This window comes from Saccoglossus kowalevskii, chromosome 19 (genome assembly GCF_978046115.1).
Source record: "Saccoglossus kowalevskii chromosome 19, keSacKowa6.1, whole genome shotgun sequence".
Classification (NCBI taxonomy): domain Eukaryota; kingdom Metazoa; phylum Hemichordata; class Enteropneusta; family Harrimaniidae; genus Saccoglossus; species Saccoglossus kowalevskii.
The window spans coordinates 11,648,612-11,661,749 of NC_140659.1; the positions used below are offsets into that span (position 1 = coordinate 11,648,612).

Sequence of the window (13,138 nt, forward strand, 5' to 3'; positions counted from 1 at the left end):
ACAATAACTTTCACAAAATATCATGCTCATCAGCGTTACATTTTAATCATCAGCTTTGTAACAATTGTAGCACCAAAAATGACTGCCTTACCTACTCCTCATGGAACAGTAACAGTAAATGAGTAAAAATAGTAAAAATAACGCAACAATCAACAAAATGCCCGTTGCTATTTGTATATAAGCGTTCGTGTCGACTGTATTATCAGGCACCACAGCAGGCTATGGAAAATATAAAGTATATAGTTATTATGGATATAGATGGATATAATCCTTGAATATTGACATGAGCAAACATGAAAGTTCAAAAAATCTCTTGATGTTTGAAAAAGGTTTTTTCATAATGTTGATAATGATTGGCCAATTCTCATTGGAACATTTTTTTGGGTCAAAATCATTGTAATATGAAATTAATGAGTAATAATTGACACTAGAGAGTCATGACTGAAATAATAAATTTTCAAATTCCAGAATTAGTTTGGACACTGGTTTGAGGATTTCACTTGCATCAATCTGAGTTTTGAGAATGTCAAACTAAAAAAAAATGCTGTAAAATTGTATATCTATCACATGAATATTTTGGTAATCCGAAAACAAAACAAAAACAAAGTAAATCTGAATTTGGAATAAAATCAAATGTGATAATTTTGTTCATAATACAATGAATTTTGGACCTTTTTTATTTTTTCTGTAGTATAATTAATAGGTTACATGATAACACTTACCACAATAGCAACGACATTATATTCCTCAAATAGTGCATCTAAATTATCTTCATACGTGTCTAATAAGCTGAATAAAAGAATAAAGGTCATATAAAAAAAAATTACTATAATAAAACAATATTACAATATTATTGTAATTTTGTATTCATTTTAAAATGATTTTGCGAATGTCATTAGTTTATTTTTTAATACATTTTGTGCATGCATAAATTTTTTAAGTTGAGTCTTTTGTTTCAAGCAAGTCAGTGGATTAATTTTGTTTTGAACTTTTTAAAATTTTTCGCTGAACTGTGTTAAATTGTAAACATTTAGAATGTATCAAACTATGCGACTATTAAGTTATATTCATGAATTCGATAGTGTTTGTTTTATGTTTTTATTTGTGATCTCTCATTTGAGAGTTTATTTTACTGTATTTTTGCCTTGATTTTTTTTCTGCCTAATCTGCAGGCACAATCTACAATATTATTTCATATAGTCTGCTTCTCTCTACATATGTCGATAACAATTGACAAACCTTTTGATAAAAAACTAACAATAATGTCTGAACTTGTCTGTATGGGCCAAAATAATGACAAAATTTAGTGAAAAAATTACAAAATGTGAAAATATTTGCACTAAATTTGGGCGGGAAAAATATCTGTCACTCAAAGTATTAAAACAAGAAATAGACCTTTTAGTAGTATTATTCATCAAGCCAAATAACATTTTGAATTAGGAAAAACAGAGTAATCAGTTAAAATAACATATATTACAGTATTTGCCGAAGTTTTTGTGATTATTATTCAGGATAAATGGAAGCATACCAATTTTAGCTGTCAGCATCACTGTGATTGCCCTACTAGTTCATTTTAAGGTACTGTAAAAGCTGTATTAGAAGCCACACCACTAACAGAAGTGGCACCAACTCTTTTTGAATAATTGAGAACCAAAAAATTCACCATTTCTCATATGTGTAGATGCTCTAATGGAAGCTACATCCTCTCTGTCGTATTGTACCATTTTAATAGATGTCACAGCTTCTAATACAGATTTTACACTACCGGTACTTAAAATTTTATGACAACAGCGGATATTATAAGAACACAGGTAAGTTATGTATGGTTTACAAAGTTTAGTGAGCTCAACCACACGTATTAAAATAAATGGATGTGGGGAGGAGATCAACAAGTTGGTGTGTTATTTAGGACTTTAAAATGAAAGATGAAAAAGAAAATGTGAACAACAACTTCTGGACAAATGTGAATGTGAAAAGGTCACAACTGGCAAAACAATATAATCAACTTTTTCATGTAGAATATTGTACTTGTATCAGGATATATTTTTTTCTTGTAATCATAGCTAGTACTCACTAAATAATTTCCTGAACATCCATGATTTCATTGGTTTCTGGATCAACACAATGAATATAAATATCAGTCCTGCAGTAAAAATAAAAATTCATATTAATCATGCAAATTTTATGTGATAAAATCATTTATTATATATATTTTTTTGATATCACTCATAGTGAAGTATGCAAATCGAGTTATTATTTTATAGTTGAATTTTCAGTAAAAAAATTGTTTTCTGAAATCTCACTTGACTTCAGTACACACTAATAAATAAAAGCCACACACAAACTTTTGTGGTTTTTAAAAAGCCACAATTTCAATTTTGTTATATTGTATTGTTTTTTCATATGATTTCTGACAGAGAATAACATTGTTATCAACAACCATTGTCAACAGGAAATCCTGATCAACAGGAAATCCTGATAGTTGATGTACTGTTACACAAAGACTTTAGTAGAAGACTTTAGTAGAAACATTATGACATTTAATGTGTTAAGATTGTGACATTTTATACATTGTTTGTTACTTACATATCTGAGTTTGGCTCATTATTCCTGTCCACGTGAGTTTGTATACTGTCTGCACTACACAATGCACCAGTAATGTTCTCAATTTCACTGCAAGTCAACCATATAGAACCAGAATTTTATTACTTACAAAATATATACTTTATTTATTACAATATTGAACAGTGCCCCCCAAGTGATACATGTATAACAGCGCCAAAAATGTAATCTTGAATATAGCACTCCATGAGATATAACCTATTACGACATTACAATCATATCACGTGTATCCCTATATACAAAAAACAAACGTGTATCCCTATATACAAAAAAAAAACGTGTATCCCTATATTGCAGTTATAAACGGTGTCCACATGCAACACAAAAAGCACCTCTGAACATATTCTTTAACAGTGACTATATGTGATATAATGAGTATCCTACACTGCCATCTTGCTTAAAGCGAGAAGAGTCGTCATCTATCACAGACGACCATAGCATGTCATTGTTTACAAATAAGCATTCACACTAGAGCCTCTGCTACATTTTTAACACAAGTTTTTAATGTCGCTCAGGACTCAATTCTCGTACAAGGGTAACACAACACCCCTTCGCTTTGAATTAGACTATAGCGTTCCAATGCTGCAACATTTCTAAAACTTATATCTGAAGTACTGCATCGCATGTTCTGGGAATTGTTCTGTTTTTTTTTACTCACGCCATGAAATCGTCAATCCAGGTAACTACATCATCAGGTTCATCATATACCACAATTTTTACTCTTTGGTCATCACGGAGAAGATAGATCTATTGAAAGAAAATCACACATCCATCATATATAAGTCATAAAGCAGAGTTCAGCTTCAGACAGACAGTTTTCCATCATCTCTATATAAATTGAAACTTTGGTTATTGTTTAGAAAGATTTAGTTATTGTTTAGAAAGACTTTAATCTTAAACAAATGCATGAAGCGCAATTGATTACTAATATCTTGGAGTCATAGTTCACATAATTTTTCAGATCATTTTTTAATTTAATTAAGTAATAATAATATTATAGATGAATCATATAGGATGGCTAGACATGGGATACAATCCCCCAAAAGTACATAAGATTATAATTAATTAAAACTTAATTGGAAAACTAGACTAAAAGTAATTTCAATAAAAGTTATGATTGTTTCCACATAAACTACATGTAGTTTATCTTCAAAGCTATGGGTGTCCCATGCATACATGTATGACTTGCAAATACCAATAAGCCCAAACGACTATATCCAATATTCTGATAGCTTACCTGATATCTTGTATGTTCAGTTTGCAATACGTTTGTTTTTTGTATTTGTTATTATCTTGTTACAAATGATTTTCATGTCGTGTTATGTACAACATGTTAGAGTCTAAATAAAAACACACAATTTTAAACCCATATTTTAACATCAAAAATTAAAGCCAGGATATATTTAATAATTTGTTTTTGAAAATGTACTGGGTGCGTGAATTAATAGAGACCATGGATTATTTAATATTTTTTTCAGTAAATCTGGTTCAGTCTTGCATCATGCAAACCACTTTCAATTTCATGAGATAAATCTCCATGAATGTTATGAGTCAGAACATTTTTAAAATAATGTCAGCAACTTTTCCAAAAGCCATAAAATCCTTGAATCCTAAAAATTAAGCAACTTACAGTATACCTTAATTTTGGTAATATAATCAGTTTTCCTACAGTATCAACTGCAAGGGTACAAAAACAAATGTATTTATTGCATGATATCTGCATACTGTAAAACACTTTATTTTAGCCGGAATAAATTTTTGTTGAAAAGACATTTTGAATGTTTTGTATGGAATTTATTTTCACTAAGTTTTGGACGAAATGAATGTAAAATAGAGGAAAAAAGGGATTTTCTGTGTATTTTATTTTCACTGAATCATCCCTTCAATAAAAATAACAAAAATGAATTCCAAGCAAAAATAAAGTAGTTTACAGTATCTCAAAATGCTTTCAAAAGCAAAGATCTTGCTTACCGATAACTGAGTGTCATCAGTTTTGTTGTCTATATCGAATGCTGATATTTTCAGATCAAAATATCCTGTCCAACCAGGTTCAAAAACAATATTGGTATAAATGGTACCATCTAAGGGGTCTAACGTGAAAGGATCTTTAGGATTCCCATTTTCATCTTGACATACATTGGGTTGATCGTCTGAAATACAAAATAAGAACTGAAAGTTATATCAAGCAATTAATAAGAGGCATTATTTTTTTTAAATCTATGATTATATATGTACTAATACTAAGGCCAAAATTATGTTTCAGATATAAAACATGTAAACACAGAAAAGCATGTCATGTGCAATAGCATAGATTTCTGATAATACAGATATTATAAACTCATATTCATATGAGCAATAACTCATATTTAATAGCTTGTTTTCATATGAGAAATAACTTGTATTCACATGAGAAATAACTTGTATTCATATGAGAAATAACTCGTATTCATATGAGAAATAACTCATATTCATATGAGAAATATTTTGTTTTCATATGACAAATAACTCATATTCATATAATAAATATTTTGTTTTCATATGAGAAATAACTCATATTCATATGATAAATAGCTTGTTTTCATATGAGAAATAACTCGTATTCACAGATAAATAGCATGTTTTTATGATATATAGCTTGTTTTCACATGAGAAAAACTCTTATTCATATGACAAATAGCTTGTTTTCATATGAGAAACAACTCGTATTCATATGATAAATAGCTTGTTTTCATGAGAAATAACTTGTATTCATGATAGCTTGTTTTCATATGAGAAACAACTTGTATTCATATGATAAATAGCTTGTTTTCATATGAGAAACAACTCGTATTCATATGATAAATAGCTTGTTTTCATGAGAAATAACTTGTATTCATGATAGCTTGTTTTCATATGAGAAATAACTTGTATTTATATGATAAATAGCTTGTTTTCACATGAGCAATAACTTGTATTCATATGATAAATAGCTTGTTTTCATATGAGCAGTAACTTGTATTCATATGATAAATAGCTTGTTTTCATATGAGCAGTAACTTGTATTCATATGATAAATAGCCTGTTTTCATATGAGCAATAACTCGTATTCATGATAAATAGCTTGTTTTCATGTGAGAAATAACTCGTATTCATATGATAAATAGCTTGTTTTCACATGAGCAATAACTCGTATTCATATGATAAATAGCTTGTTTTCACATGAGCAATAACTCGTATTTATATGATAAATAGCTTGTTTTCACATGAGCAATAACTCGTATTTATATGATAAATAGCTTGTTTTCACATGAGCAATAACTCGTATTCATATGATAAATAGCTTGTTTTCACATAAGCAATAACTCGTATTCATGATAAATAGCTTGCATAACTGGCTAATTGTTATGCAAATTAGATAATTAAAATGTGTTGTTAACAAGCAAAAACTATTCAAGTTTGCTGATCATGAAAACTACATTTATGTAGTAACTACAATGTATATTTTTACTTTACATTGGCATTCAACTTACCAACTTCACAGATCTGGTCTGTGATGACATATCTGACAATACCATTGATATCATCATCAGGATCGTTGGCTTCAACTCTAGTGACTCGAGATCCGTATTCAGCAGAAGTAGCCACACCTGAAATCATACCATGAATCTAATAAATTCCAAGCAAAGGTAATAACCAATAACATAGGTCCATGAGAAAGGAGTAGGAATGTCTGTACACTACATGTACCATAGCATTGGCTCCTGGTTCTAGTTGGAAAGATATGTATACATCCATGCTAAACATTCTTTTGATCATCATGTAAAGAAACAAAAATTGCTGTAATAAAGCTATAATCTGTCGTCCCTTTTGCCCCATTGGAACTACCTTGTGTTTACTTGGCTTCATTGGAACTACCTGTTGTCCACTTGGCCCCATTGGAACTACCTTGTGTCCACTTGGCTTCATTGGAACTACCTGTTGTCCACTTGGCCCCATTGGAACTACCTTGTGCCCACTTGGCTCTATTGGAACTACCTTGTGCCCACTAGGCTCTATTTGAACTACCTGGTGTCCACTTGGTCCTATTGGAACTACATGATGTCCACTGGCCCCATTGGAACTACCTTGTGTCCACTTGGCCTCATTGAGACTACCTGTTGTCCACTTGGCCCATTGGAACTACCTGTTGTCCACTTGACCCCATTGGAACTACCTGTTGTCCACCTGGCCCCATTTGAACTACCTTGTGTCCACTTGGCCCATTGGAACTATCTGTTGTCCACTTGGCCCCATTGGAACTACCTGCTGTCCACTTGGCCCCATTGGGACTACCTGGTGTCCACTTGCCCCCATTGGAACTACCTGCTGTCCACTTGGTCCTATTGGAACTACATGCTGTACACTTGGCCCATTGAACTATCTCCTGTCCACCTGGACCCATTGGAACTACCTGGTGTCCACCTGGCCCCATTGGAACTACCTGGTGTCCACTTGGCCCCATTGGAACTACCTGGTGTCCAATTGGCCTCATTGGAACTACCTGTTGTCCACTTGACCCGATTGGAACTACCACTTGTCAACTTGGCCCCATTGGAACTACCTGCTGTCCACTTGGCCCTATTGGAACTAACTGCTGTCCACTTGGCCCCATTGGAACTACATGCTGTCCACTTGGCCCCATTGGAACTACCTTGTGTCCACTTGGTCTCATTGGAACTATCTGTTGTCTACTTGGCCCCATTAGGACTACCTGTTGTCCACCTGGCCCCATTGAAACTACCTGCTGTCCACTTGGCCCCATTGGAACTACATGCTGTCCACTTGGCCCTATTGGAACTACATGCTGTCCACTTGGCCCCATTGGAACTATCTGTTGTCCACTTGGCCCCATTGGAACTACCTGCTGTCCACTTGGCCATATTGGAACTACCTGCTGTCCACTTGGCCCTATTGGAACTCCCTGCTGTCCGATTGGCCCTATCGGAACTATCTGCTGTCCACTTGGCCCTATTGGAACTACCTGCTGTCCACTTGGCCCTATTGGAACTACCTGTTGTCCACTTGGCCTTATTTGAACTACCTGGTGTCCATTTGGCCCAATTGGAACTACATGCTGTCCACTTGGCCCCATTGGAACTACCTGGTGCCCACTTGGACCCATTGGAACTACATGCTGTACACTTGGCTCCATTGGAACTACCTGTTGTCCACTTGACCACATTGGAACTACATGCTGTCCACTTGGCCCCATTGGAACTACATTGTGTCCACTTGGCCTCATTGAGACTACCTGTTGTCCACTTGGCCCATTGGAACTATCTGTTGTCCACTTGGCCCCATTGGAACTACCTGGTGCCCACTTGGACCCATTGGAACTACATGCTGTACACTTGGCTCCATTGGAACTACCTGTTGTCCACTTGACCACATTGGAACTACCTGTTGTCCACATGGCCCCATTTGAACTACCTTGTGTCCACTTGGCCCATTGGAACTATCTGTTGTCCACTTGGCCGCATTGGAACTACCTGCTGTCCACTTGGCCCCATTGGGACTACCTGCTGTCCACTTGGCCCCATTGGGACTACCTGGTGTCCACCTGCCCCCATTGAACTACCTGCTGTCCACTTGGCCCTATTGGAACTACATGCTGTACACTTGGCCCCATTGAACTATCTCCTGTCCACCTGGACCCATTGGAACTACCTGGTGTCCACCTGGCCCCATTGGAACTATCTGGTGTCCACTTGGCCCCATTGGAACTACCTGCTGTCCACTTGGCCCTATTGGAACTAACTGTTGTCCACTTGGCCCCATTGGGACTACCTGGTGTCCACTTGCCCCCATTGGATCTACCTGCTGTCCACTTGGTCCTATTGGAACTACATGCTGTACACTTGGCCCCATTGAACTATCTCCTGTCCACCTGGACCCATTGGAACTACCTGGTGTCCACCTGGCCCCATTGGAACTACCTGGTGTCCACTTGGCCCCATTGGAACTACCTGGTGTCCACTTGGCCTCATTGGAACTACCTGTTGCCCACTTGACCCCATTGGAACTACAACTTGTCAACTTGGCCCCATTGGAACTACCTGCTGTCCACTTGGCCATATTGGAACTAACTGCTGTCCACTTGGCCCCATTGGAACTACATGCTGTCCACTTGGCCCCATTGGAACTACCTGTTGTCCACATGACCCCATTGGGACAACCTGTTGTCCACTTGGCCCCATTTGAACTACCTTGTGCCCACTTGACCCCATTGGAACTACCTGTTGTCTACATGACCCCCATTGGAACTACCTGTTGTCCACCTGGCCCCATTGGGACTATCTGCTGTCCACTTAACCCCATTGGAACTACCTGTTGTCCACATGACCCCATTGGAACTACCTGCTGTCCACTTGGCCTCATTGGAACTACCTGTTGTCCACTTGGCCCCATTTGAACTACCTGGTGACCACTTTGCCCCATTGGAACTACCTGTTGTCCACTTGACCCCATTGGAACTACCTGTTGTCCACATGACCCCATTGGAACTACCTGGTGTCCACCTGGCCCCATTGGCACTACCTGCTGTCCACTTGACCCCATTGGAACTACCTGTTGTTCACATGACCCCATTGGGACTACCTGTTGTCCACTTGGCCCCATTTGAACTACCTTGTGCCCACTTGACCCCATTGGAACTACCTGTTGTCTATATGACCCCATTGGAACTACCTGTTGTCCACCTGGCCCCATTGGGACTATCTGCTGTCCACTTAACCCCATTGGAACTACCTGTTGTCCACATGACCCCATTGGAACTACCTGTTGACCACCTGGCCCCATTGGGACTACCTGCTGTCCACTTGACCCCATTGGAACTACCTGTTGTCCACATGAACCCATTGGGACTACCTGTTGTCCACTTGGCCCCATTGGAATTATCTGCTGTCCATCTGGCCCCAGTGGAACTACCTACTGTCCACTTGGCCCCATTGGAACTACCTGCTGTCAACCTAGCCCTGCATTGGAATTACCTGCTGTCCACTTGGCCATATTGGAACTACCTGCTGTCCACTTGGCCCTATTGGAACTCCCTGCTGTCCGCTTGGCCCTATCGGAACTGTCTGCTGTCCACTTGGCCCTATTGGAACTACCTGCTGTCCACTTGGCCCTATTGGAACTACCTGTTGTCTACTTGGCCTTATTGGAACTACCTGCAGTCCACTTGGCCCTATTTGAACTACCTGTTGTCCACTTGGCCTTATTGGAACTACCTGCTGTCCACTTGGCCCTATTTGAACTACCTGCTGTCCACTTTGCCCTATTGGAACTACCTGTTGTCCACATGACCCCATTGGAACTACCTGTTGTCCACCTGGCCCCATTGGGACTACCTGCTGTCCACTTGACCCCATTGGAACTACCTGTTGTCCACATGAACCCATTGGGACTACCTGTTGTCCACTTGGCCCCATTGGAACTACCTGCTGTCCACTTGGCCATATTGGAACTACCTGCTGTCCACTTGGCCCTATTGGAACTCCCTGCTGTCCGATTGGCCCTATCGGAACTATCTGCTGTCCACTTGGCCCCCAGTGGAATTATCTGCTGTCCATCTGGCCCCAGTGGAACTACCTGCTGTCCACTTGGCCCCATTGGAACTACCTGCTGTCAACCTAGCCCTCCATTGGAATTACCTGCTGTCCACTTGGCCATATTGGAACTACCTGCTGTCCACTTGGCCCTATTGGAACTCCCTGCTGTCCGCTTGGCCCTATCGGAACTGTCTGCTGTCCACTTGGCCCTATTGGAACTACCTGCTGTCCACTTGGCCCTATTGGAACTACCTGTTGTCTACTTGGCCTTATTGAAACTACCTGCTGTCCACTTGGCCCTATTTGAACTACCTGCTGTCCACTTTTCCCTATTGGAACTACCTGTTGTCTACTTGGCCCTAATAGGAATCTGGCAGAAAGCAGAACCCCTGGAATGAATAATCTAATGAAAGTCCTTGCCATACCTGCCGTATATAAATCTTTTGTGAATTCTGGAGCATTATCATTTATATCTGTCACATCAATTTCTACACACTGCAATGTTGTATCACTCCAATCAATTTGGTCTGAGGCCATAATACTTGGTGTATATGCATAATCTGGGTTTGGATGAGCTTTGACAACAAGTTCATATGTGTCAACATCTTCTCTATCCAGCTCTTCTAGTGCAAAAATGTCCCCTGAAGATTTATTCAAACGGAATTTATCTTCATTTCCCTCTGAAATAACAAATGTTGTATAATTAATAAGTTTATAATACTTACAAACAATACATTTTATTTTACATCTGTGGTTTTCAGTCTAATTTATTCCACAGCACCTCCACCACAAATTTAATAATAATAATAATTTTTTTTTTCATTATTAAACTAATCAATGTCTGTGGGTTACTCCAGGTCATCCATGAACCCAATTTCAATGAAATGTGCTGATTATGCATATTCTGCAAAATCGGCAATTACTTTGCTCGAATTTAAATCCAAGACTAATGCATTGTTCCCAGGCACTTATTTACCAAATCTTATTAAAATGCTATAATGGGTTTTTTGTAATAAAAAAAATGGGTGAACATTATGCAAATTAAGCAATTATTATGCATAGATTTCAACCCAAAACTAATCAGGTCTGTGCACATATTTCCAGTGCTTCGCTTCGCTTCATTTGTTTTTTTTTTAAATTACACAACTTAAATGAATAATATTATTCAATCAAAATAATAGGTGACATATGAAAGATGAACAAGTTATACCTGGTCTAATAGCAATAATGAAATAATAGTTGACAGCATTTTCGCCAATATCAGCATCAGTGGCAGGTTCCATGGTGCCAATCGGCTCTGTTATGATAGAGTGATTATGTTCTACTGGTTCTATAATATCTGGTATAGGACACCCTTCCTGTAAAACAACATTGATTACATATAACCTTTATTATTAAACTAGATTTTGGACTTCTGGAAGGGTGACACTTCTGTCAAGTGTTTTTTAGGATGTAGTAAACCATTAGGAAAAACTTAGTGGAGAGAAATTGTCAGGGTATTTCTATTTTCTGACCAGTTATTTCATGGTAGTTTTTGAAATGTAATTGCTAAGTTTTCACTATCCATGATCCATGTAATATCTGTGTCATCATTACTTTTAAACTGTGATTTATTTATAACACTCTGCAAACATATCATTGCTCTGGCTTTTCTGAAACACTACATTTTACCGCAATTGTTACAGTATGTTTATATATCAACTGATATATTAATTATCTGATTTGAGGCTATAAACATAATATGAACCAGGTCGGTTCTCTGATCTCAACAGCAAGCCGCCATTTAAAATTGTTTTCATGTATAATGTCTTAGTAAGCCAATGGTTCACAAGCACATCCAATTAACTGTGTAACGTCTGCCAAAGCACATTCTCGGTAATGGTAAAATCATCAGACACATGTGTCATATGTCAAAAAAGTAAGGCAGAAATAAACAACGAAAGAAAGAAAAAAATTTGCCTTAAACGATCTCTCTGGAATGAGTTACAAGTTAAGAACTATATTCATATTAAAAAATCAGTGGACATTTGATAATAAAAATGTAATGCAATGGCAAGATTATCACAGAACTGACTATACCAGTCATTTGCGTTGCTTGCAGTCAACGATTAAAGCACCACAGTCAAATTACATGTAGACAAACAATGTATTTTACAAACGTACATGTCACATGGGACTTATATTAAACATGACATAGAGTGATGACAACGGTGTTTCAAGTACTTACCTCATCTCTTTCAAACACTGGTGGGTTGTCATTGGCATCATCTATGACAATCTGTAGACCTAATTCTGATGACAGTTGAATCGGATCACCATTATCAGTTGCAACAATAAGTAACTAAAACAAACAAGTTGTTATTATTATTTCATCCTGACATGAATGCTTTAAAATTCATAATATCTTAAACAGTAATATTTTTGAAATATGGCCCAAAAAACTACATTTTGTTCTCGTATTCACGTGTGCCAGTTTGAAACCTGTTTCTCATACATGTTTTCTTTTGCATCGAGGGAAAACAAATTTTCTGCTTCAGATGATGTTTTTTGGATCAAAATAAACCATCTGGATTTGATAGCATTATTTAACACATGTTAAACATTGAATTTATATGTTGTTGTGGTAATAAATAATTTTAAATACTCATACATCATACATTATAAAATACGTATAACATCTGCAAACAATGGAATTAATATGTACTCTATGTGGGTGCAACTCATAATAAAGTGATTTCCCTTAATCTGATAACTGAAAACTTTCATTGACCTGGGTCCAAAATACACAGAGTACACAAGTGCAACCAAACTATGTCCCATACATGCGCAAGAAACTGCATTCATAAATCTGAGTAAACCTTGATATACCTTTAATAACAACTTGACTTCTTTGTTAATTCAGGTCTTTGTATATTACCAGGACATGGGTTTGTTTCATTATCACCACT

The 13,138-nt window shown here is 37.1% G+C and overlaps 1 protein-coding gene across 1 annotated transcript in view; it reads right to left on the reverse strand.

Moving 5' to 3' along the window:
- LOC100367508 (cadherin-23-like) overlaps nt 1-13,138 on the reverse strand; it is a 57,481-nt gene that overhangs the window by 6,450 nt on the left and 37,893 nt on the right. The window contains exons 26-35 of the mRNA XM_085493689.1: nt 12,418-12,531; nt 11,401-11,548; nt 10,616-10,870; nt 6,132-6,248; nt 4,594-4,772; nt 3,281-3,369; nt 2,587-2,673; nt 2,075-2,143; nt 723-789; nt 92-219 (exon numbers count right to left, since the gene is read on the reverse strand). Coding sequence (XP_085349815.1) covers nt 92-219; nt 723-789; nt 2,075-2,143; nt 2,587-2,673; nt 3,281-3,369; nt 4,594-4,772; nt 6,132-6,248; nt 10,616-10,870; nt 11,401-11,548; nt 12,418-12,531 — 1,253 coding nt within the window. The remainder of the gene's footprint in view (nt 1-91; nt 220-722; nt 790-2,074; nt 2,144-2,586; nt 2,674-3,280; nt 3,370-4,593; nt 4,773-6,131; nt 6,249-10,615; nt 10,871-11,400; nt 11,549-12,417; nt 12,532-13,138) is intronic.